General features: G+C 39.7%; 2 protein-coding genes across 4 annotated transcripts; both read right to left on the bottom strand.

Annotated features, from left to right (window-relative positions):
• Nucleotides 1-1,910: 1,910 nt before the first annotated feature.
• Nucleotides 1,911-22,736, bottom strand: opn3 (opsin 3). Its single transcript, XM_058064442.1, has 4 exons — nucleotides 22,370-22,736; nucleotides 8,179-8,498; nucleotides 5,477-5,728; nucleotides 1,911-2,873 (listed from the first exon to the last, which is right to left on the bottom strand). Exons 1-4 carry the CDS (start codon nucleotides 22,686-22,688, stop codon nucleotides 2,604-2,606), a joined length of 1,161 nt encoding a protein of 386 aa, XP_057920425.1. The 5' UTR covers nucleotides 22,689-22,736; the 3' UTR covers nucleotides 1,911-2,603.
• Nucleotides 8,591-19,951, bottom strand: LOC131115987 (uncharacterized). Of its 3 annotated transcripts, none has more exons than XM_058064440.1 (18): nucleotides 18,032-19,951; nucleotides 17,271-17,409; nucleotides 17,027-17,189; nucleotides 16,724-16,916; nucleotides 16,436-16,507; nucleotides 15,914-15,988; nucleotides 15,540-15,614; nucleotides 15,071-15,145; nucleotides 13,861-13,966; nucleotides 13,532-13,602; nucleotides 11,414-13,457; nucleotides 11,170-11,256; nucleotides 10,466-10,516; nucleotides 10,327-10,365; nucleotides 10,167-10,217; nucleotides 10,023-10,052; nucleotides 9,718-9,771; nucleotides 8,591-9,569 (listed from the first exon to the last, which is right to left on the bottom strand). In XM_058064440.1, the coding sequence occupies exons 2-18, from the start codon at nucleotides 17,377-17,379 to the stop codon at nucleotides 9,325-9,327; spliced, it is 3,540 nt and encodes a 1,179-aa protein (XP_057920423.1). In that variant the 5' UTR covers nucleotides 17,380-17,409; nucleotides 18,032-19,951; the 3' UTR covers nucleotides 8,591-9,324. The 3 variants fall into 3 exon arrangements, with proteins under 3 accessions (XP_057920423.1, XP_057920422.1, XP_057920424.1); XM_058064439.1 differs by having other exon boundaries at nucleotides 17,667-19,951; XM_058064441.1 differs by lacking the exons at nucleotides 16,436-16,507; nucleotides 16,724-16,916; nucleotides 17,027-17,189; nucleotides 17,271-17,409; nucleotides 18,032-19,951 and adding an exon at nucleotides 16,244-16,298 and having other exon boundaries at nucleotides 8,592-9,569.
• Nucleotides 22,737-25,327: the final 2,591 nt, after the last annotated feature.

Below are 25,327 nucleotides of genomic sequence, written 5' to 3' on the forward strand. Positions count from 1 at the left end.
CCCCAGCTAGGAGACCCGAGTTCGATTCCACCCTCGGCCATCTCTGGGTTTGTGGAGTTTGCATGTTCTCCCCGTGCATGCGTGGGTTTTCTCCGGGTACTCCGGTTTCCTCCCACATTCCAAAAACATGCTAGGTTAATTGGCCACTCCAAATTGTCCATAGGTATGAATGTGAGTGGGAATGGTTGCTTTTGCAAGAATTGGTGTTTGGTGACTGGTAGAAGATGGATGAATAAATAAGCAATGTGGCAACATGAAAAAACACTAATCATACACAATTCTTATTTATTGTATGGATGAGAACCAAAGGATGAGAACCAAAGGAGGGGAACCAAAGGATGAGAACCAAAGGATGAGAACCAAAGGATGAGAACCAAAGGAGGGGAACCAAAGGATGAGAACCAAAGGATGAGAACCAAAGGATGAGAACCAAAGGATGAGAACCAAAGGATGAGAACCAATGGATGAGAACCAATGGATGAGAACCAAAGGATGATCACCAAAGGATGAGAACCAAAGGATGAGAACCAATGGATGAGAACCAATGGATGAGAACCAAAGGATGAGAACCAAAGGATGAGAACCAATGGATGAGAACCAATGGATGAGAACCAAAGGATGATCACCAAAGGATGAGAACCAAAGGATGAGAACCAATGGATGAGAACCAAAGGATGAGAACCAAAGGATGAGAACCAAAGGAGGGGAACCAAAGGATGAGAACCAAAGGATGAGAACCAAAGGATGAGAACCACAGGATGAGAACCAATGGATGAGAACCAAAGGATGAGAACCAAAGGATGATCACCAAAGGATGAGAACCAAAGGATGATCACCAAAGGATGAGAACCAAAGGATGAGAACCAATGGATGAGAACCAAAGGATGAGAACCAATGGATGAGAACCAAAGGATGAGAACCAAAGGATGAGAACCAAAGGATGAGAACCAAAGGATGAGAACCAATGGATGAGAACCAAAGGATGAGAACCAAAGGATGAGAACCAATGGATGAGAACCAATGGATGAGAACCAAAGGATGAGAACCAAAGGATGAGAACCAAAGGAGGGGAACCAAAGGATGAGAACCAAAGGATGAGAACCAAAGGAGGAGAACCAAAGGATGAGAACCAAAGGAGGGGAACCAAAGGATGAGAACCAAAGGATGAGAACCAAAGGATGAGAACCAAAGGATGAGAACCAAAGGAGGGGAACCAAAGGATGAGAACAAAGGATGATAACCAAAGGATGAGAACCAAAGGATGAGAACCAAAGGATGACAACCAATGGATGAGAACCAAAGGATGAGAACCAAAGGATGATCACCAAAGGATGAGAACCAAAGGATGAGAACCAATGGATGAGAACCAATGGATGAGAACCAAAGGATGAGAACCAAAGGATGAGAACCAATGGATGAGAACCAAAGGATGAGAACCAAAGGATGAGAACCAAAGGAGGGGAACCAAAGGATGAGAACAAAGGATGAGAACCAAAGGATGAGAACCAAAGGATGAGAACCAAAGGATGAGAACCAAAGGAGGGGAACCAAAGGATGAGAACCAAAGGATGAGAACCAAAGGATGAGAACCAATGGATGAGAACCAAAGGATGAGAACCAAAGGATGAGAACCAATGGATGAGAACCAAAGGATGAGAACCAAAGGATGAGAACCAATGGATGAGAACCAATGGATGAGAACCAAAGGATGATCACCAAAGGATGAGAACCAAAGGATGAGAACCAAAGGATGAGAACCAATGGATGAGAACCAAAGGATGAGAACCAATGGATGAGAACCAATGGATGAGAACCAAAGGATGAGAACCAATGGATGAGAACCAAAGGATGAGAACCAAAGGAGGGGAACCAAAGGATGATCACCAAAGGATGAGAACCAAAGGATGAGAACCAATGGATGAGAACCAATGGATGAGAACCAATGGATGAGAACCAATAGATGAGAACCAATGGATGAGAACCCCCACATGCTACTAACATGTCCACATCTTGGGTCTCAAACAGCCTTAGAAATGAAAGTTATGAAAGAAACATGGAGGACCACACTGAGGGCCAAGACTCATCACCTCTCATCAAATTCCCTTCCGACATACAAGTCAAAGATCTTCAACATGGCTGCCCTCATCACATGGTTGAGATTTCCACAGGACGTGGATGGAAGGTCCCCAATCCAGGAAGTGTCAAATACAGTAGGATGTTTTTATTCAATCAATATTCTGAATGTTCTTCTGCTGAGCTAAAAAGCTCATTTATTTTCTTATTAATTAATGTGATGCACACAACCAAAGCATCTCTTATGGCATGGAAATCCATAACGTGTTACTTGATAAAGTCTTCTTATATAAGCACATATATGACATATATGAAAGTTATGATATAAGTTGATGACTACATGAAATGTCTTATCACCATAATATCATACTTACTCTGGAACGCGGTCAGATGGAAGTCTATCAGCGATAAATGCAGTAGAGAAAAACCTCCCACACGAGAAGATGTGGATTTTGGCTCAAAGTTGTCCGAAGGCATACTGAGTTGGATGGGGGGGGAGGGGGGGTCCAGCTCAGTCCAGTCTTTGGGGGTCACAGCGGCTTGACTTGAATGACATTAACAGCAGACTCCGCGGCATTGGAAGTCACATCCAAGCGGTGCAGGTCATCACTGGTGATGATGAAGACGATGGAGGAGGAGTTGAAGGTCACCTTCTTCTTGGGTCGCTTTCGGCCGCTGCATGAACTCGAAACCACGATGGGTCGGATGGGGCGCTCCGTCGGAGTCAGGGGGCTCTCTTTAAAACTGCGCTGCAGCCAAGACAACCTTGAACACAGCAGCTGCAGGAGACAGCGGCGGAACTGGGAAGGGGGTTAGGGACACTTAGTCGGTGGTGTTTTTATGTACTTGTTGTATTTACCTAAAATACCTTTGCCTTTTTTCCCACTACAATAATCCACTCGCCGATTTGCACTTGAAATTTTGCACCATTTTTCACAAGTATTTAATAAATCCTGCTTTTGTGGTTGAATACAGCCTGTTATTATTAAAAACATAAATATATATATATATAATATACATATACATATATGGGTACAGGGCAGGTACGGCTCCTGGTCCACAAAAATAGAGCCCATTCTGTCTACTATATTGTGTAATACATTAGTACAGGTGACTGTGGGGGTGTTATTTCATGCATAGAGGTTTCTAATAATGTTAAAAAAAAAACATATTTAGAAGGTTTTCTATGCTGTATTAAAGCATTCCATTTGTAAATAAGGAATTAAGAACGATAAAACTACAGAAGGACTACTGTACAACCTGGAGATTTGGATATGATAATTTGATATTTTTCATTCTGTATTGACACATTGAGCCTGAAATGACCCCCAAAGTAATGATCCCTTTATCATAACTTAACAATGCAAACATAAAATGCATATTGACAAAATGTACTAATGTACAAATATCAACCAACAAAAATAAATGTCAAATTGTTATAATATTCAAAGCCAGACGGGGCTCAGGTAGTTATTATTTACTTAGTACACAGCAAATAATATCCCATGCCAATATTTGTACTTTAATATACTTTAATATACTTTAATAAAGCTGAATGCAGTAGTCCCTCGTTTATCATAGTCAAGTTCTGATTATCGTTATTAGAGCATAGAAATCCTGCTCATCGTGAATCATCTTCTGAATTCCTTATATTTGAATTTTAGTCCATTTTGCCATTTTTATGCATGAAAATATTGAATTCATTCCAAAAGTACATAACATTTTGTTGAATATGCATATTTTTGGACTGATATTTTTGGTCTGTATTCAAGCATACAGCAGCATAATTTATTCATTGACGTGTTTTTATGAAGTGATGATGCATGCCTTGCATCCTTTGGCCCCTGGGGGTCGCTGTTGGCTCACCTTTCTCCCTCTCTGTGCAACCAAACAGCTGATCATGCTTTGATGGAACTTATGTCCACCAATAGGAGGGTGGTGTCATATTTCATTGCCTGTTCATGAGAAATAAGGTGCCAACAGATGACAAATCATTTACCTGAAATCTTCTTCTACTTCAACACTTTTCTCAAAGTCATGTCGGCATTTTGGAGTCTGCGTCCTACGTGCGGTTGCATCATCATACTACGCCATGAAAAACGATGTGCGTCTACGCTTCCCAAGACCCCAAATAGACCGGTACTTCATGAGACCAGGATATTCAGTACACTTGTTTGTCCAACAGCAACATAAGACCTCTCTCGTAGATGTCATACAGTAAACCTCGGATATATCGGACTCGGATATATCGGAAATTCGCTAATCTATATATTCGCTAATATATCGGAAATCCGTCCCTTACAAATCGGAATCGTCCGCTATTTAGAAACAAATTACATGTCCCATATTGATTTCACAGTTGACTGCTGAAATATCAATTGATTTTATTGATGATTGGCTTACCACAAGATAAGCCATTTGTTGCCAGCGTGTACTATAAACTGTATTTTTTTTAAAGTAGAAACAAATGGGATCCAGGCTTTAGATTTTATATATTGTATCACCTTGTACTTTGGTACGAGGTGCATTATTAAAAAAATAATAAATAAAATGAAAATAAATTAAAAAAAAAACCCTTAAACTGTATTATGGAAAGCAGGAAGTGAACAAATGTTCAATTGTAATCTTATGCATGTTCAAATGAAATCATTACCATACATATATATATACAGTAAACCTCGGATATATCGGACTCGGATATATCGGAAATTCGCTCACAACGGACAGATAAAAAAGAACCGATTTTTCTGTAATGCATTTCCAATAAAAATTCATTACATATATCGGATTTTTTTATAACGGATTTCGCCTATTTCGGACAAAATCTCCAGTCCCGTTCCGATGCATTTCCATGAAATTTCCCTGGCATATATCGGATGGCCGCATCGTTATGCTAATCTTGTTGACGTCACTGGCTATTGTCTTTCTCCTGGCTCCAGATTTAGGACAAATATAAAAGTGAGTGACGTCAATAATACTAGCACAGCAGTGAATGAGATCTTAACCTCACTATTGGAAATAACGTAGGCCTGACGGGCGTAACAGGGCCTAGCTTAATTAACAATTTGTTATGCTCAGAGTCCAATAAAGTTCAATTCTCATTACCTTACGTCTCTTTTCATTGCCCAGTCCAGGTACATTGGAAACATAGTCAAGGAAGTGACTTTTTAGAACGGATACAATCCCATTTACGCATATACCGGATATAAATCCGATATATGCGTAAAACGGACATTTTCCGGTATACGCATATAACGGATTTCGCTTATATCGGACAAAACCAATTGAATCCGATATATCTGAGGTTTACTGTAGCTGACTAAATATGATGCTATACTGATGCAACACCGTTTGGGTTTTCACAGACATGAACAAAAACTCGTGGAGAATTTTCTCAACTAACCTTCCTGTTCATGAAGACGTAGATGAGGGGGTTGTAGGCCGTGCTGGACTTGGCAAAGAACGAGGGGATAATGGCCACGGTGGGCGAAACCACGCTGCCCCTGCCGAAGGCCTCCATCATGGACACCACGGCATAGGGCGTCCAGCACACAAGGAAGCAGGAGATCATGAGAAGAAACATGGCGGCGACCTTCTTCTCATATCGCAAGATCTTGATGATCTGGACTGTTTGGAGGTCCTGAAGGGAGCGCAGCTGAAGGAAGAAGAACAGAAGAAAAAGTAAGAGAGGGTTAAGGTTCTTCTCCTCTACTGCAGTTTCCTCCCACAGTACAAAGGCATATACTCCGAATGTCCAGGAGGTGAGAAGGTCAAGGGTCGTCTGTGTTCATCTTTCCATGATTTCCCCTCTCTTACTCTGAGTCTGCTGGGACGACCTACAGTTTATCCATGACCTTGAACAGGACAAGTGGATAGAAGATGGGTCATGACTAAAGGATGTGGTTTTACTACTCCTTAGTTTTATTGCAGTTGGTCCACACTGATGGTGAAATGGAACCAGGACATCCACAAAGTTGATTATCACTAACATAAACGTATTTATTATTATTGTTTATCATTATTTTTGGTTCTTTCCAGCTAGTTAGTAGCTGTCCAGTTTGTTAATAATAACAATGTTGCTGCAGCTCGGGTATACATTATATGTAAATGAACCATTGTTGGCGCTTTTTGGAGCTTTTTTTCAGAAGGCTTTATAGGCGGAATGAGTGTTTACCATTAGCATTCTTAGCAACATCTTTTTATCTGTTTTTATACCTTTCGAATGCACAGAAAAGAGAGTTCATGCCCCCCACGAGGATTGTGGACGATGACAGAATTCCCCAAAAGTGCATTTTTCCTTTAAGTCTCCTTTTACCTTCATTGAAGATGTGGTTGTTGCCAATCAAGATCAACACAGACACCACCTGCGTGTTTTGCCATGAATTATTTCTTGAATTAAATAATGTTTGTCACCTTTTTTATCAAAATGCTGGAACTGGCAGCTTTCTTTTTGCTCCATTTTGTGTTATTTTGCAGCCGTGACTTCAGGTGAGAAACACGACACGAAGATAGTGTGTACGCTGATCTTTAAGGAAAAAGTTACCTCAAATGTCGTTTTATCCCTTTCATTTATTATTTATATTTATTTATTTACATTGTATGTTTTCTGAACCTATAACTGTAAAACTATGTGTTTTGTGTTAACATTTTTGGCTTTCTGGAACATTTGAATAGATGAATGATGCCAAGCAAGGTTCCACCGATTAATTACTCTTTTCTGCATGTAAAAATGTCATGATTCTCTATATAATGTATCATTTTTCTTCATATGTTTGGGTGTCTGAAACACTTTTTATTTTTATTTTTATTTTTATTTTTATTTTTATTTTTATTTTTATTTTTATTTTTATTTTTATTTTTATTTAATTTTAATTTTAATTTTAATTTTAATTTTAATTTTAATTTTAATTAAATTTTTTAATTTAAATTTAAATTTAAATTTAAATTTTTTAATTTTAATTAAATTTTTTAATTTAAATTTTTAAATTAAAATTAAAATTAAAATTAAAATTAAAATTAAAATTAAAATTAAAATTAAAATTAAAATTAAAATTAAAATTAAAATTTAAAAATGTAATTAAAATTAAAAAATTTAAATTAAAATTAAAATTAAAATTAAAATTAAAATTAAAATTAAAATTAAAATTAAAATTAAAATTAAAATTAAAATTTAATTAAAATTAAAATTAAAATTAAAATTTAAATTTAAATGCTAATGGTAATTTTGTTTTATGTTTCGTTTTTCATCCAAACTTTTGGAACAAATTAATGAGGAAAAAAGAGGTTCCATTGCCTCTGAAAGCTGGAGTTGTGTTTTTTTATGAATGCAGTGTTTGTGTTGCTGAAATCTTCTCCATCTGTATTTGGGAATTTCCTGGCACCAAAAATCCTCTGAAGGCTTTTGAAGATTTAGAAAATGATGTGATGTGTAATAAGCTCCACTCGTTCCTCTGAGAACTTAGCAGATAAGCCAATAGCTTGCGGCAAGGAGGTGTATCAGCTCATACTTTCATACAAACACGACACTACGGACAGATTGACACAAACACATCTCCCGTACCCGAACGCTAAGCCATCAAAACGCCCACCCAGAGATCAGACGTGTCCCTCAGTTGGGTGAAAATAAGAATAATCAACGTTAACACGGCTATTTAATCCTAATCATAACAGCCCACACGCTCGTCTTTTATCAGGCCACAGAAGAAGAGAACATTGTCAGGTGGAAATGAAAGGCAGCAGTCAGTCAGTGAAGGTCGCAGCTTCTTTTCACAAACGCTGCAAAGTGTGTGCTACGGTTTTTATGGAATCTTATGCCATGTAATATTCATTCCAACATAAATGTATTTAAGTACAGTTCATATCCACATACGCGAACGTTCCGTAGACGACATCATTTTAGTCTGGAAACGCAAAAAAAGCGCCATTAACCAATCTAATGGAGACTGTAATGTATCCCAAAATAGAAACGCCAGAGCCAACACAAGAATATGGCTCCTAGACTGGACCTATTTATGGACCAGAACCAAAGTGCATAGTCAGCCATTCCCGTTCTCAGGTCTTCAATGTCAATCATTGGTAATCAAACCCCAGATAAAAACGTCTCACCATTTTGACCGTGTAGAGGATGTTCCCATAGCAGTAGACCATGATCCCCACGGGTACGAAGAAACACGCCAGGAGGAAGAGGAGGATAAAGGACGCATCATTGGGGTCCTTCGAAGCCCAGTCCAGGGAGCACCCCAGCTGGTGGATCTCCAGCGTGTAGCGGTTCCAGCCCAGGAGAGGCGCACCGGTCCAAACCAGGGAGTAGACCCAGATGTGGGCGATGGCCCGCCACGCCCAGGGGAAATCCACCACCTGGGCGTGGACCACCCGGATGTAGCGCTCATAGGCCAGCGCCGCCAGAGTCATGATGGAAACGATGCCTGGGAGAAACACCGAGACCAGGACTTAGGATTGAAACCTTTGAGACCAAGACCAAGACCCTTTCATCATCACGTCTGTCATGATGAATGTCATGATGATTGTTCCATTTCGGTCAATACACACACACACACACACCTATACGGGTTTTTGTGAACTACAAGGACACCTCTCGCCAAACAAGTTTTTTGGTGTATTAGGGTGGCACCCCTTTCCGCTTGTTTCCCAGAGGTGTGGCATATATCAAAAAATTTGGTTTGGGCTGTACTCTGCAAATCTCACTTCAAAAGTCAGAAACACAAAAAGCAACGCAAGTTACAACAACCTGACACTACGACGACTTGTAAGGACAAAGTTAATGAGCTGCTAAACCCCGCCCATGACAAAAAGGAGAATTATAAGAACCAACTTGATTAATAAGGACTGTTGTTATACAACACACAAACACTGACACTAATGTGACTTGGAGGGTCACAGGTGACTTGCTGGAACATGGATTCACACAAACACAAAAATGAAAGTAATGTGCATTAATAGGTCACAACCAGTATATGAGGACAAATAGATGAACACAATACCATTGTGAAATTTAAAGACATACCTGATCTGTGGCATGTGTGTAAGACATCCTCAGTATACAATAGTCATTATCCACCTCGGGTAAAACCTATTAATACATATCTGATAGACAAAGACATTACACCAGGTATAACCAGTTGTTAAAGTTGTTAAAGAACCAACTTTATTTTTTGTGGCTTTGTCGCCACTTAACAGAGCTCAGCTCTTATCTTTTAACACATAAAAACAAAACATCATCTCTCTCTGTACTTATTGGTTCTTCCTCTTCAGTGTTATGCCACGATTTCTAACAAAATCTCTTATATTTTGAAGAGTGCGGTCGGCAAGAACATGATGCTCAGCGGTCTTGCACTGCTGGCACTGAATCATAGTGACGAGTTTACCATTGTTGATGTGATCTTTAAAATGTCTCATCACAGCTGCAACCTCAGCTGGAGACCATGGATGCTTTATTTTCCTCCTGGGATCGTCCACTCCAGCATTTTTGGTAATCGCTATAAAAAAGAAAGTACGTTGTAAACAAGAAACTAAACCCTTGATGAACAATTATTTCCTTTGCATTTCTCATGCACCCTCTACATCATGTTCCTTTTCACATTTGAATACAGGTTATTCAATTGTGTCTGTACAGGTGTGATTTACCACTTTGTTCATGACGTTTTTTTTTCCTGCTGGACTTTTTCTTCCCATTATCCTCTAAAAAAACCCAGCAAATAAAACAGTATTAGTGTTTATAGAGTTAAAATTGTGTTGTTATGTAGCTTAATTATAGGTAATAAAGCCAAAACTCCAATAAAAAAATAAATAAAGGTCAAATTGTGTGCAATGACAATTATTCAATCAAATATAATAGAATTAAAAAAAAACAGCACACTGATTTTAGTTTTAAAATGTGGGGATGCTACTAATGCTTCCTAATTGCTTTTAAAAATTATATTTTTAAAGACCTTTAGATGTCCCTTCAAGAGCAGTGTCACCTATGAATGGAATATCAAACAAATGATTAGAATAGACCATAACAGCAGCACCAGCTGACCTGCAAGTAGTGGATCAGAAATGTGCATGCTTGGTGGACTGACACAGGATCATACCATCTGAGGCAGCTGAAGGGTTGTCAACAGGTTGTACAGTTCTCTCCTGTCCTGTAAAATATACATCACAGTTCACTTTAAGTCACCTTTTTACATAATATTTTAACCTGGCAACACAGCACATCTCTTGATGGTTAATCAATTATATCTCTGATCATACCACTAGAAGTCTTTAGAAGGGCAGAGTCATCTCTGAAGTCTGTGGAATATGAAACACCGATTTACGATAACCCTCCACACTTTTTGATTGTACTTACAATGTACGAAACAATGCTTGGTGGACTGACACAGGATCATACCATCTGAGGCAGCTGAAGGGTTGTTGACAGGTAGCACAGCTCTCTCCTGTCCTGTAAAATATACATCACAGTTTAAAATGGGTAATGTACTTCATGCAGGCAAGGTGCACAGATAATATTAAAAAACTATCAGTAGCACATGTCAATATTTGATATGCAAATCGGACAATGGCACTATAATAAGTGCAGATCCTCATTGTTTAATTAAAAAAGTCTTTATTTAGTAGAAGTGCCACTGACAAAAATGTATTAACTGGTTAGCCATTGACTGCGTGTATGTATTAGGTTTTCACATCTTCCATGGACAAAGTACAATCAAGAAGTTCAATGAAATAGGAAACAACTGAGTAAAGAGCAAACGGGAGGCACAGTCTTTGCGCTTCAGATGGTTTAATGCTGGCTACACTTTCATATTGCCCAAACACTATGAAACTATGGAAGATGTTAACATTCATCATGTTTCATTCGTTTTCAGTGTGACTACTGGGCATCAATTTCCAAATAAACCTTTGTGTATATACTCTGCTTCACGAGAGAGCATCATAGAACGCTCTACATGTGGATTTATATAATTTCACATATATTCCATCTTTTCATTCATCTAGCTGAACGTTTGAAGATTCTTGGTCATTTAGATAATAGGAAGTGCTATAGTAGGCAATTTGACTACTGGACATGGGTTGTCTACATTTAGCTACACCTACCCATGTCTGTTTGTGGATCTGAGGGCTGATCCTCTCCGTCAGCTTCACTTTCTTCACTTGCTTCAGAAGCAGTGAAGTCAAGGTTATCTGACAAACAAAAAAGATCAATTACTTTTTAACATTAACTTATTTTTATAATAAAGTCACTAAATTGTAGTCTGTAGACAAGTCATGTTTTGCTAAATATCATCAAGGAATAATTGCCTGTAAAATGTATGAAATGTTAATCTAGTTTAAACAATACCTTCTATCTCAATCTCTTCAAGAGTTTTGCCCTGAAGGTTTGTGATGGACCCCTTCTCCATGGCAAGCAGTAGCTTGGATATTTTGGCCAGCTGTGTTGTCGCCTCTGGAAGCCTGTAGTATTCTCTGTGGACACGAATATCATGGCCGAGGAAGTCCGCAACCTGGTCCAGTTCATGGTTTTTGAGGTTCAGGACCTGGGACAACGTTGCAACATGTTTGCGTAACTGGGTTGACCTCAGGAGTTCTGGGTTCTGAGCACCACACTCATTTGCATACGTCCTTAAACAATCCTGTCCTCTGTATGAAGTTAAACAGTGGGGCCTTCCAAACAAAAAAATGTTCTCCTCTGGAACTCCACATTCCTTCCTTTTTTTCAAGAGGAGTGTCAATGAATCAACCACGTCCGGTGATAGCAACACAGCAACTTTTCGTCCTCTTTTACCCCTAATTTCCACCCGGCTGAAATGTTCACAGAGTTTTTGTTCAAACTTTGTGAGGCCAAGAGCAACATCCTTATGGAGGGGTGTTGTGTCTCTTCCGATGAAGCTGTGTAATTGCATTTTTGCAACTTCACCTCCACGTCTTCGGTTGAATAATATGATCTTTGCCAAAGTTGCTCTGCAAAGTTCACCATACACTTGTGGTGAAGGCATCTTTCCCAGGTTCTCAGATGCCAAATCTGCTGTCTTTTCAAGATGCTGATGAAGACGTTGCACATCTTCAGTAAAAGGCAGGGTGGATGGCTTATTAAAGTGCGCCTCATTCAAGGTGGTCAAAGCAGTATGAGAGACAAGTTCAGACCACTTTGAGGTGTAAAGCTTTTTGAAAGTCTGGGTTGACTTTTTCAGCTCATTGTCTCCTGTCATTAAAGCTCTGCAATGGATGATGTCACTAATCTTTTGCAATGAATGACCCAACTTAAGTGCGAGGCTTGGCGTTTTGTAGCAATGCTTTTCTTCATCAAACCCAGACACCTTCTTGACTGCTTGGATAACTGAATGGAAATTTACAGGTCTTACGGCATCCTCAAGATTATATATGGAAAATTCTTTACACAGTATTAGTAGAAGTCTTCCAACTTCACGAAGCTTCTGCCGAATATATTCATATTTGGTGGGATCTTGACCATGTTTGTTGAAAAATGACTGCGCCAGCTGAAGAATGCAGAAGTCACTTCGCACAGCAGCAGAAATGTCATCATCTTTCATGACAGTTAACAGCTTCCACACACCTTGGGATATCTGTTGAGGTAGGCCTGACTCTGACATTGTGGCCAAGGACAAGACTCTAGTTCTTCCTTGCCCTTTGGTTTCTCCTGGTTTTGAGAGACATTTTTGAAGATGTCGCCACAGATGCCTCCGAAGATACAAAGCATGGCAATACGTACAATGCACATACTGTTTAACGTCTTGCACTTTCTTGGGTTTTCGTTTCATTTTCAGCACTCCAGTCCCACTTGTTAAAACATCTGTATTATGTTTATGATTTCCTTTGTTCCGTAGTATGTTCAGCTGTCTTTGTCGTTCTTTGGAGTGTTTTGGGAATGCTAAAACTTGAGCAACTTCCACATTTGTCTTCTCATGGGTTTTCAGGTGACGAGTAATTTTTGACTGTGGTTTGCCACAAATGTAGCAATAATTTATCTTGCTTGCAGAAGAGGATATGCCTGAAGACTGTACATGGTGGTCTTCTCCAGTTTCTTCAGTGGTCTGAAATGTATCTTCAACACTGCCTTTCTGAACTTCAGGCTGAACCCCTCCTGAGGCTTGCTTGGAGTCATCACAAGTTTTCTCAAGCTGCAATGTAGTGTCTGCTTCTCTAACATCAGGTAATGTCACTTCATCTAAGAGGTGTTCTTGGGAAGGTGTGTTTTCCAGATTTTCAGAGGGAAGCTCAGTGCAGACCACTTCAATATCAGGCACTTCTTGAAAAGATTTTGAAGGCCCTAATGAAATATCTCCGGAATTCTCTGAGTGACTGGAAGAGTCAGGTACATATTCCTCATCTGATATCTCTTCACTTGAACTTGCTCCTTCAGTAACCTGATAGTGGGGGGGAAAGATCACTGCACTGACCTTTTAAGAATTAAACAATACAATTTCTTAAATACACTTACAAATGGCGGGAATTCAGAGTCAGTCTTCATCCTCTTGACATAGCAGGATTTGTGCCAGAAGCAGGAGCAAACTAAACAGGTAATACAGACAGATGTACGTCAGTGCATATACTGTGGATTTTACAATGCACTTTTTGCCCTCTGCACTGATTGTCTTTCTAAATCATGTTGTTCATACAAATTATCCTTTTTTCTACAGTCTAGCAGTTGTAGAACTGCAGTCTATTCAGTCAGTTGCAGTAATTGTGGTTTAGTAATAGATACATAGTGTATCTATACATGCACTTGCATTTTCACATGCATTTTCCTCATGAAGACGTAATACCAACCTTTACATCTCACACCAATCCATTTCAAGGCAGAAAAGGGTCCAGTACACAGGGCACATTTTTCCAAGCTCGGTACTACTGTGGAGACCAAGTCATGCTTACAGCCCTGTTGAACCCAACAACAAAAACAGTGACTTTAAAATTGCATCACAAATTTTAAAAGATTCAAATAAGTACAACAATAAGTATTACCACCTGATTGAAGATAAAAATTAATGAAATGTATTCCGTTAGCTCCAATGAATTAAAATGTAAATACAGTTGCATTAATTCTGTGTGTATAGGGCCCAAATATAGTCTTCATAATGTCTATACCTGACTAGGACGGACACAAGGAGGACTGTGTGTGTGTAACATTTAATGTTAGAAACCCATCTCAATAATATTCCTGTGTATAGGGTCCAAATATAGTCTTCATAATGTCTATACCTGACTAGGAGGGACACAAGGAGGACTGTGTATGTGTCACATTTAATGTTAGAAACCCATCTCAATAATATTCCTGTGTATAGGGTCCAAATATAGTCTTCATAATGTCTATACCTGACTAGGACACATACTGAGGACTGTGTGTGTGTAACATTTAATGTTAGAAACCCATCTCAATAATATTCCTGTGTATAGGGTCCAAATATAGTCTTCTTAATGTCTATACCTGACTAGGACACATACTGAGGACTGCGTGTGTGTAACATTTAATGTTAGAAACCCATCTCAATAATATTCCTGTGTATAGGGTCCAAATATAGTCTTCATAATGTCTATACCTGACTAGGACAGACACAAGGAGGACTGTGTGTGTGTAACATTTAATGTTAGAAACCCATCTCAATAATATTCCTGTGTATAGGGTCCAAATATAGTCTTCATAATGTCTATACCTGACTAGGACAGACAAACCGAGGACTGCGTGTGTGTAACATTTAATGTTAGAAACCCATCTCAATAATATTCCTGTGTATAGGGCCCAGATATAGTCTTCATAATGTCTATACCTGACAAGGAGGGACAGAAGGAGGACTGCCTGTGTGTAACATTTAATGTTAGAAACCCATCTCAATTATTAAAAAAGTGTATAGGGCCCAAACATAGTCCTCTTTATGTCTATACCTGACTCGGTCTGTTCAATATTGACATTATCCAGCCAACAGTATTTGGTCCCTGCATAACATCAGACCTAGATTAGCATTCAGAATATAGAGTAAATCACCTGTTTATCATCGGTCAAGCAGTCAGATGTCTTGTTTGCATCAGCAGGTTGTGGATCTGTCTCAGTTTGGTTGTCCTGAAGAATAAGGGATAAAAATCACATTAAATAACCAGGTATGAACAAGAGCACCAGTTGTATGTAGTGAGTTACCATAAGAGGGATAATGTTCAAAAAAGTTGTTGTACACTCATTCATGTAAGCAGTTTAGTTTGATGTTTCAGATTCAGGAAACTTTATTTATCCCCAAAGGGGCAATTCATTTGTAGCTCACCAGCCATACATCAATCCACAATCACAACAGATTGACAACAACAATAGCAATAATTAAATTAAACAAGTCAGGAATATCAGCCATTGTCGTTAAATAATTCAGACACACACAAATATTTGTCACATGTACAAGTCTGACCTTTACATCCAGCTAATCTGAGAGAAAAACTATACCTAAAATCAGTGGAAATGAATTTACCTGTTCGTTGGTTTCACTCGGGGAAACACACATCTTGGCCTCTTCTGCATGGTAACCATCTGTGGCAGCTGATACCTTGTGACAGAAAAACAAAAGGCTTACATCATTTTAGCACAACAGACAGTAACTGCTAATATCAGAGTTCAAAACACAATTTTGTATCATATTGATGACTGTAATATGGTGCAGTGGTAACTGTTAGTGTGAACATAGATGATGTGATGTAGACAAATTTAACACTTAGCAGTATCCATAATGAGTCCTCAGTATGTGTAAACAGGACGGACACATCGAGCAAAGTCACATACAGTAAGTACATCCAGCCAACAAAGTTTTATCAACATTGATCAACATTCAGAATATGAGTAAGTCACCTGTTTGTCATCGATCAAGGAGTTAGATGTCATGGTCACAGAAGCATGTTGTGGATCTGCCTCAGTTATGTTCTCCTGAAAAATAAGGGGTGACATCTTATCAAATACTTATTTTGGACAGCATGATCGCAATATGATTCAAGTCATCTGTGAAGGAGTCCGATGACATGGTTGCAACAGCAGGTTGTGGATCTCCTTCAGTTGTGATCTTGTCAAAACACATCTGATTAATGATTTAATTATATATATATATATATATATATATATATATATATATATATATATATATATATATATTATAATTATAATTCAATAATACATTTTGCATACCTGTTATAGCACACAAGTAGTGAGCAAAGAAAACAAATATATATCTAGGAACAATTGGTCTGACTTCAGTATATTTTTAGTTTAATTAAATGGTTGGATACAACATTCCTAATTCCACAATGTATTGGACTCATGTAATGTCGCCAAGATCGCTCTTTTACTGTAAAATCTTTTACCATCAGCAACATTTACCTTGTCAGTTGCAATTATTTTTCCATTGCTGACCAAATCCCCAGAACAAACCGGCTCCTTCACTGTGGGACACTGAAAATAATACAAGGAAGCAATTAGCTGTGTACCTGTGATAACATTGTCAAATGGTTTAGTAGAAGGAATAGAAATACAATAAAAGTATTGATATACCATATTCATTTTGTAATATGACATGGCACACTTGTTTTCTCCTGTGCATAGTAAACTGTAAAATTATAGAAGATCCACACAGGAATGTGTTAGTATTTAGTCAAATTCCATCTGTACCTTTAACCTCCATGGCCAGTCAGAGTCTCCGTAATTGTATGTTATCTCTTCACCAGGCTTGATGTCCGTTGTTGCAAATAGACACAAATGAGGCTGCCCATTGACAGTGATCGTCTTCATTTTGCTATTTGGGCTCACATTATCATCGTTTACAAGTCGGCCGAGGGAGTCATCCTCTTGAGCAGCATCAACACTAAAATTACAAAAAATGACAAAATGAATAACTCTGTTATTGTTATTTTTGTTGAATAGTTTTTCTGTGTAAAACGACATACTGCAAGTTATGTGTGACAATATACATACCACAAATTCTTTCCATTATACCGAAATTCAAACATGAACACCTTGAGGGCATCATGGTATATATGTAGCCTGTTTTCATGTTCTTGTTTAGATATGACCTGTCCTCGATATTCGATGAGGAACTCTCCTTTCTGAAAATGCCGCTTGCTGAATACTCCTCGACCTAAAAAATAAAAAAGACAAAGGGTCAAAGTTTTGAGATTAGCACAAGATTTAATTCATGCTAAACCATCTTGTAACTCACCTTTGAATGAATTTATAAAACGGATATCAAATCCATCCTTGTCCTTTCCTAAGGATGCAAAGTATGCAGCCTCTTCTTTTGGTTTTACTTTCACCCTCTGCGGCCTCATTGCCTCGCTTTGTTTCAATAAAGATGATGCCTTTGATCAATAAATAAGAACTTAAGTATGTCAGTTTTACCTGTTACCAAACATTTTACATCTAACTTTTTGTCATAGTGCAATAGTGCAAGTAAAACATTTTAAACACTGTTCCCCCTTAAGTCAAGGATCAAGACAGAAACATCAACTCACTTGCTGTTTCTGTTTAACTACACTAAACTAGATTAAGACCATCTGAAATTTACATCAGGTGCATGCATTGTCACCTACATTATATTTTAATACATACCACTTACTTTGTGACAAAAGAACAAGCATAGGAAGTCATGTCTTTTAGTTTGTATTAAAAGTGAATTTAGCAGGTTAAAAAACACAAGGCACAATATCTACTTGTGCTGTTAGGTATAATATATTTGTTTCAAAGACTAAATGAAAACTTATATGCTTAATGCTAACATGTGCTTGTGTACCTAACATGTACCTAGCTCTTTAAATAGCTCTTTAAGCTAGGCTAGCATACCATGTCGTGCTAACATAAATTAACCAGTTAGTATGTTAAGATAGTACTAGCTGGTTTACATGCTGTTGACATACAGTGTTCTCCTTACTGGGATTGCAAACTTTATGGACTTGAAACATAGTAGTGTGCTTTCATTCTTACCTCGTGTCTCCAGTGCAGTAGACAATTAAATGGCAACGTGTTCACGCTGTAGCAGGAAGCCAGGAAGCTTGGGGCTGCAGCTCATTGGCTGATTAGCGGTCACCTCATCGGTGTTGAGAATTTAAATACACACAATTGACAAAATCCTACATTATGAGGACCCTCTACCAGTCAGCCAATCAGGACGAAGTAAATACACAACTTTTCTGTCACAATCCGTAATTGTGGGTACCTTCCGCCCGGCAGCCAATCAGAAGCTTTAAAATTTACACAAGTGTGAATAATTCATCAGGGGTGCAATACCAGGACTTGGCTACAGGGGTGCTAGAGCGATACACAGATTTTACACAAATTCTGGTATATGTGTATTGTGAGGACTTTTGGAGAAAATTTGGTTTTCAGCTTTTTAGACCCATAGAAACACTTCTACGTTGGCAGAATTATGAGGACACCGACCCTGTCCTCATAATTCAAAATGTCCTCACAGTGTTGCGTGTATTCTTGTCAAATGTCCTCATAATTCACAAAAACAAACACACACACACACACACACACACACACACACACACAGCCTATATAGCTATCCAATTACATAGACTAATACCCTTGTCAAAACTGTCATAATTCATAAATCTCCTCATTAATGGATGAAATGCTGCATTGGCATCAATGAACGGACATGCAGGCTACGGAGGGAGTTGGTGTGGGTTCACGTCACGACTTCCCGGATAGACTTTCTTCAGGACGGACATGCTGAGCCTGAACCGAGAGCCATTATTGCTTCTGCATGAATGTTGTTCTTCAACGCCCAGTAAAGTAATACTTTATAAGTAATATGAGTAATACTTTGGATGAGGGGCAAGGATGAACAGAGAACATTGTTTCCTCACTGGAGGACAGACAAGGATGAGCTATATTGTTTATTTTGGTTCGATGCCGAGCCATAGCAACAAGGATCAATATACTCCATCATGAAACCCGAGCAAGGCACAATTTGACCAAAATTAGAATCCCATGAATCATAATGTTCTGATTTCATTGTCAGAAATGGGAACTTGTATTTGATGTCAATTGTCATGTAGATTCTCCGTCATCCAAGTCATGGTTTTCCACAACCAACAACGTGTGACATGTCTCCTCCAGTGGAAGGCGTTTGGCCAACAATAACAACAACCCGATTGGACCACGCCCAGAGGACACACCCAGCAGAGACACGAAGAGGAATTAAAGTCTATAGACCAGGGGTGCTCATTAAGTCGATCGCGGAGGTGGTACTGGTCGATCGCTGGTCGATCGCGGCGTGACATTAGAAAAATATCATCCCAGCATCAATGCCGTCACTTGATTGATATACAGGGCAGCCATTCAGATGACAACTGAATGTTGCCCTTCGGGCGACCAATCAAATCAAACAACGTCTCTAAGTGCAGCAGAACTTACGATGTCAGCCTATCATCCATCCCCGTTACTTGATTGACATACAGGACAACCAGTCAGATGACAACTGAATTTTGACCTTTAGGTCACCGCTCATGCGTAAACAACGATGCAAAGTGCTAAGCTAGTCGGCGAATTGCGAGATTTTAAAGCCCTCGCTAAAGTTTATGGTCACTAAAATGAGTGAAGGAGCTGGACCAAGTAAAAAGGCAAAAACTGGACCAAGTAAAAAGGCAAAAACATATCACTTCCATACGGATATGGAATATTATACGGATATTATGATACGGATATTATCCATGACTGATAAACATTTGGAAGTGTGCTTGAGGCTGGCTATCAGCAGCTACTGTCCGGACTATGCATCCCTGGCTGGTTCAATTCAGTGCAAGTCATCAAAGTAAACTCAGGTAATTACAAAAAATGTTAATAGTTAATTATGTGTGTTTTGCAATATTGGCTCATTTGGTTATGTAAGGTACATCAACATACATTGTACGTACAAATAATCCTCAATACATTTGAAAATAAATAGATGTTTTGCATTTTTGTAGTGGGTAGATCATTTGGACTCGGTCATTTTAAAAGTAGCTCGCATGCTGAAAAAGTGTGAGCACCCCTGCTATAGGCTATAGCAGAGGTGGGCAAACTACGGCCCGGGGGCCACATGCGGCCCGCCAAGTGTTTGAATACGGCCCAAAGTATTTCATTGAAACTTAACATACAACCTGGCATCATGGTACAACCTTGGTACACCATGGTACAAGTACTACATATAGCTGATTGCACTACATTTTTACAGATACAATAATTCCAGGTAGACTGTTACGTGTAGAATATATAGTATGCCCCCCCCCCCCCGTCAATTTTGTTAAGTCAATGCGGCCCGCGAGTCAAAAAGTTTGCCCACCCCTGATCTATAGTCAACCTCAATATTTTGGTGTATTACAAGGTTTATAATATTTCCCAGTTATCTACATGAATACATGGAACCTCAGTTAGTGTTAGTGTCCGCCCCGGTTAGCATATTTTTCCATGAATGTACGCAATAGTTTAGCCTCTGCTTTTGTGTATTCTCCGGTTAGCATTGTCATCAGCAGTCTGTTTTTATGCTAGTTTTTATGCTACCTAGAGGAAGGCTAAGGATGGAGTAAATTCAACAGACCGTTTGGGTTGGAAGCAGGAAGTCAACTGAAACGCCGCAGAAAGAGGTGCAGATTCTGGAAGATCTAGAAAGCTTGAAGTTCAGGTTATTGTGTGTAGCTGCTCTAGAGGAGTCAACTCAACTCAATACAAAGCGGTTAGGGTGATAACAATAGGTCAACTCTAAGAATGACTGGGTCGTTACGCTGGCGTGCGCAATGCTTTGTGGGTAACGTAGTGTGAAGCAAGTCCAGTACGTCATGTGCGCCACCTGCTGGTAGAACGTGGGCAGTGACAATGCTAGCATGCTGTTGGGGCAGGAATGCTAATGTCACTGCTCAGGTAAGAATCGGACCTAAGAATTGTTCACGTTAAAGTTCTTTATTTACAAAATTCAAGATGTTCAATGAGGGGCGGCACGGCGGTAGAGTGGTTAGACCTCGCAGCTGGGAGACCAGGGTTCAATTCCACCCTCGGCCATCTCTGTTTGGTCGCTTTTCTCCGAATACTCTGGTTTCCTCCCACATTCCAAAAACATGCTAGGTTAATTGGCGACCCCCCCCCCACCCTCCGCGACCCTTGTGAGGATAAAGCGCCAGAAAATGAATGAATGAATGAAGATGTTCAATGAACACGTTCAAGCACAACACTGCCATTAATGCAGCACATAATAATATGAGTGTAAAGATGACCATAGGGTTGTTATTTCATGTCTACAGGGCTCTAATAATGTTAAAAAAAACGTTTTTTTCAATGCTGTAACTATAAAAACAGTTGAATTTATACATAAGGACTCTTACTGGAACCAATTAACAACAATAACGCTAGGATGAGTGAGGACGGACAGGTAAGGCCAAAGCTATTTGTGCTAGGCTGCTAGCAAGAAATGAAAGCGTGGGAAACATGATTAGATTGAGTACGGCATTATCTTCATAAAAAGCAGAAACGCCATGTGTATTGCATGAAGCATGTGTCTAACCCACATGACCTTGGGGTATAACGCGTCGCCCTTGTGACACGCAACAAACGGAAAGCAAGGGAAGAGACGCGGTATTGCTTTTATTGAAATGTGCATTAAAAGCGGACTCGTCGTGTCATTGTGAGTCCAATCTAAAAGCCGTTTTAATGTCATGTCAATCTACTGATGAAACACAATTCATTAGATGGAAAATGTAAATTAGAAAATCAGCTGAAAGCATCTTTGCCTGAGCGAGAACTCGTCGTTGGCGTCACAAAACAAAAGCTTTCTTGGCCCGACAGACGATGCCAACCAAAGGACACCAAAGTTGCAAAGACAAAAATGTTGCATGTTTAGTCTGCTGGTGATTGACAGTTTGTCCTCATGAGAGCATCATCATCATCATCATCATCATCATCACACATCCCCAGCTGTAATTCCTCTGGCAGCATAACACGTCACCGCCATATGATGAAGTGTCATAAGCATTACCAACCATGAAGAATATTCTCTGCATATATAAGTACAATTAACAAGTACACAAAAATAGTAAGAAAACGCCACGGGGGGGGGGGCGACTCAATGACACATTCAATGAAGAGGAGCGGAGAGAAAAGTGACAACTAAAAATGATCCACTGACCTACATTCAAGTACAAGAACACAAACAACCCACAGTAACATTAAACAGTAGTAGTATTATAATACATGGAAAAAAGTATGCAAAATACACCGATGGCATTATAATAAAAATGAGGAATAAATAAAATATAACCAAGGTTGTATTTCAGCCTTTCTTACCGAATAAGCTGTTGCTGAATCCGTCCCAAACGCATGTCGCCCGGCTCCAAATCCACGCACCTTTGACGCACGAAACAAACGTGAAGTTGATCCCGATGACGGAAACCAGCAAATCGCTCAGACTGATGTTGACCAGCAACAGATTCGTCGGCGTCCGGAGTCTCTTGAATTTGCAGTAAAGTACGACGACGACGACGTTGTTGCAAAAGCCAAACACTCCGATGGTTCCGATGGCGAAGGCGAGAAGTTTGTAGGTTCCGAACGCAAATATGTCGCCTTCGGTGTTTCTCTCGGCTCTGCTTTCGTTGGCAGGATTCATGGCGGGGTTAAAAGCGTGTTTTCTGGCATGGTGATGGCGGTGTAGTGGTGTAGCGGTGCGGTGCGGTGCGGTGCGGGGGTCCGGTGTGAGGGTCGAGCGCGCGTCCTGCGCATCAGCACCGCGCGCTGCTCATTCAAACAAACCTGAAGGCAGCGCGCCTCCTCCGGAACTGGGTCAGTGTACCACTGTCACATGACACACATCCAAATTCATATCATATCAACCTGCATATTTATAGACAAACTGAAAATGGAAAGTGAAACCTGTACAAGTACAACCATCACAGAATTCTGTTTTTGAAAAAAAAAAAAAAAAACACACACATTTTTAACATTTATTAGCCTTTAAAAAGTGTGTCATTTTGGCGCCAAGTGATAGTGATGAGGGTAGGATGTTTTTTCTTTCGTGAACATTGTCAGCCATGAATTCATGAATATAAGTTGGTGTCCATGAAGGTGTTCAATTTGGTGCTAAGACACCGTAGGAGGGGTTCTTGTCAGAGTTGACACTTTTCTGGGTTTGATTCTTGTGGCCTTGCAGCATTCATTCATTCATTCATTCACTCACTCACTCACTCACTCACTCACTCACTCACTCACTCACTCGTTCATTCATTCATTCATTCATTCATTCACTCACTCACTCACTCACTCCCTCACTCACTCACTCACTCACTCACTCACTCACTCACTCACTCACTCAGTCGTTCGTTCATTCATTCATTCGTTCACTCACTCACTCACTCGTTCATTCATTCATTCATTCACTCTCATTCATTCATTCACTCACTCACTCACTCACTTACTCACTCACTCTTTCGTTCGTTCGTTCGTTCGTTCGTTCGTTCGTTCATTCATTCATTCATTCGTTCACTCACTCACTCACTCACTCGTTCACTCACTCACTCACTCACTCAGTCGTTCGTTCATTCATTCATTCATTCGTTCACTCACTCGTTCATTCATTCATTCATTCATTCACTCTCATTCATTCATTCACTCACTCACTCACTCAATCGTTCATTCATTCATTCATTCACTCTCATTCATTCATTCATTCACTCACTCACTCACTCACTTACTCAGTCGTTCGTTCATTCATTCATTCGTTCACTCACTCGTTCATTCATTCATTCATTCACTCTCATTCATTCATTCACTCACTCACTCACTCACTCACTCACTCACTCGTTCGTTCATTCATTCATTCGTTCACTCACTCACTCACTCACTCACTCACTCGCTCGTTCATTCATTCACTCACTCACTCACTCACTCACTCGTTCATTCATTCATTCACTCACTCACTCACTCACTCGTTCATTCATTCATTCATTCATTCACTCACTCACTCAGTCATTAGTTAGTTAGTTCGTTCTTTCATTCATTCATTCATTCGTTCACTCACTCACTCACTCACTCATTCATTCATTCACTCATTCGTTCATTCATTCATTCATTCATTCATTCATTACAGATTACAGATCAGATTGAGTGCATCCCATAATCAGTTCCCAGTTCCACCCCTCCATCTGGTACTTTTACAATCAGTAACTGTTACATTTGTTCACTTCCTGCTTTCCTGATATAGTTGAAGTTGTTTTTTGTTTTTTTTTTGTCCCGTACCAAAGTATGAGGTGATATGACCATACAATGACATAATGGTTACCATGGTAACTATAAGGATAGAAGGTGACACACTGCAAAAAGTACCCAAAAAGCTGGAGGTCAAAAGGAGAAGAATAAAAACACAAAGAAACAAAGAAGGAAAGTTGGTAACAATCTGGCGATGTTTCATCGTCCGGGTGGGCCTTCAAGGCATGTGATCCACACCGAGACCTTCTAAGGAGTTAGACATGGGGGGGGGGGGGTAGTGTTTATATCTCCAGCGCTTCTGCCTACTTGTGCTAATAAGAGACAATGGAGGTGATGGTCCTGATTGAATGGGTCGTTATTAAATGTAATCACTGAGCAGATGTGCCTTCTCTCTTGGGGAAACCATCTCTCATAGGCTCCAACATGCAAGCATCCAGGATGCAAATGAAATGTACAGTGGATGCTTCTTGTTGGGGCTCTTTGACTAAGGATTATTGTCATGTAAGAAACACCACTTTACTTTCTTGGGGTCACCTTTGACCTTGTCAAACGCTTGAATCCACACAATGATTTTTTTTGGTAGCCATTATGAAGCAGTAAGTCCACTGATGTTGAAGGTCGTCCTTCAAGAGCTCGCCTCAGCTTCTTTATCTTGTCCTACTGCAGTGGGGGGTTTCATGCATGCATAGTATGGATACAGTTGAAAGCTGAACATACTATATACACAAATTAGGCACATTATTTATCACGTTGTGTAACAAAAACAAAGTAATTCTATGTTACAGTTGGCTCCCCCATGTAGTCAGAATGGTACAGTCTTAATCACAATCAAATTGTTAAATAGTCGAAAATTCACACAGAGCGTCTTTAAAGCCAAAAGTCTGAAGTGATTTCACCCACCCGTCCCGTTGGCCTCTGCCGGTGTACTGCAGCCCCCCCCCCCCCCACATAGAATATTGCCTGTTTAATGTGAAGCAGAGGTGTGCATGGCTGCAGGCTTATTTGCTCATTACACACATTTTTCATGCAAGACCACACGACCAT

The sequence above is a fragment of the Doryrhamphus excisus genome, chromosome 2, assembly GCF_030265055.1.
Source record: "Doryrhamphus excisus isolate RoL2022-K1 chromosome 2, RoL_Dexc_1.0, whole genome shotgun sequence".
Taxonomy (NCBI): domain Eukaryota; kingdom Metazoa; phylum Chordata; class Actinopteri; order Syngnathiformes; family Syngnathidae; genus Doryrhamphus; species Doryrhamphus excisus.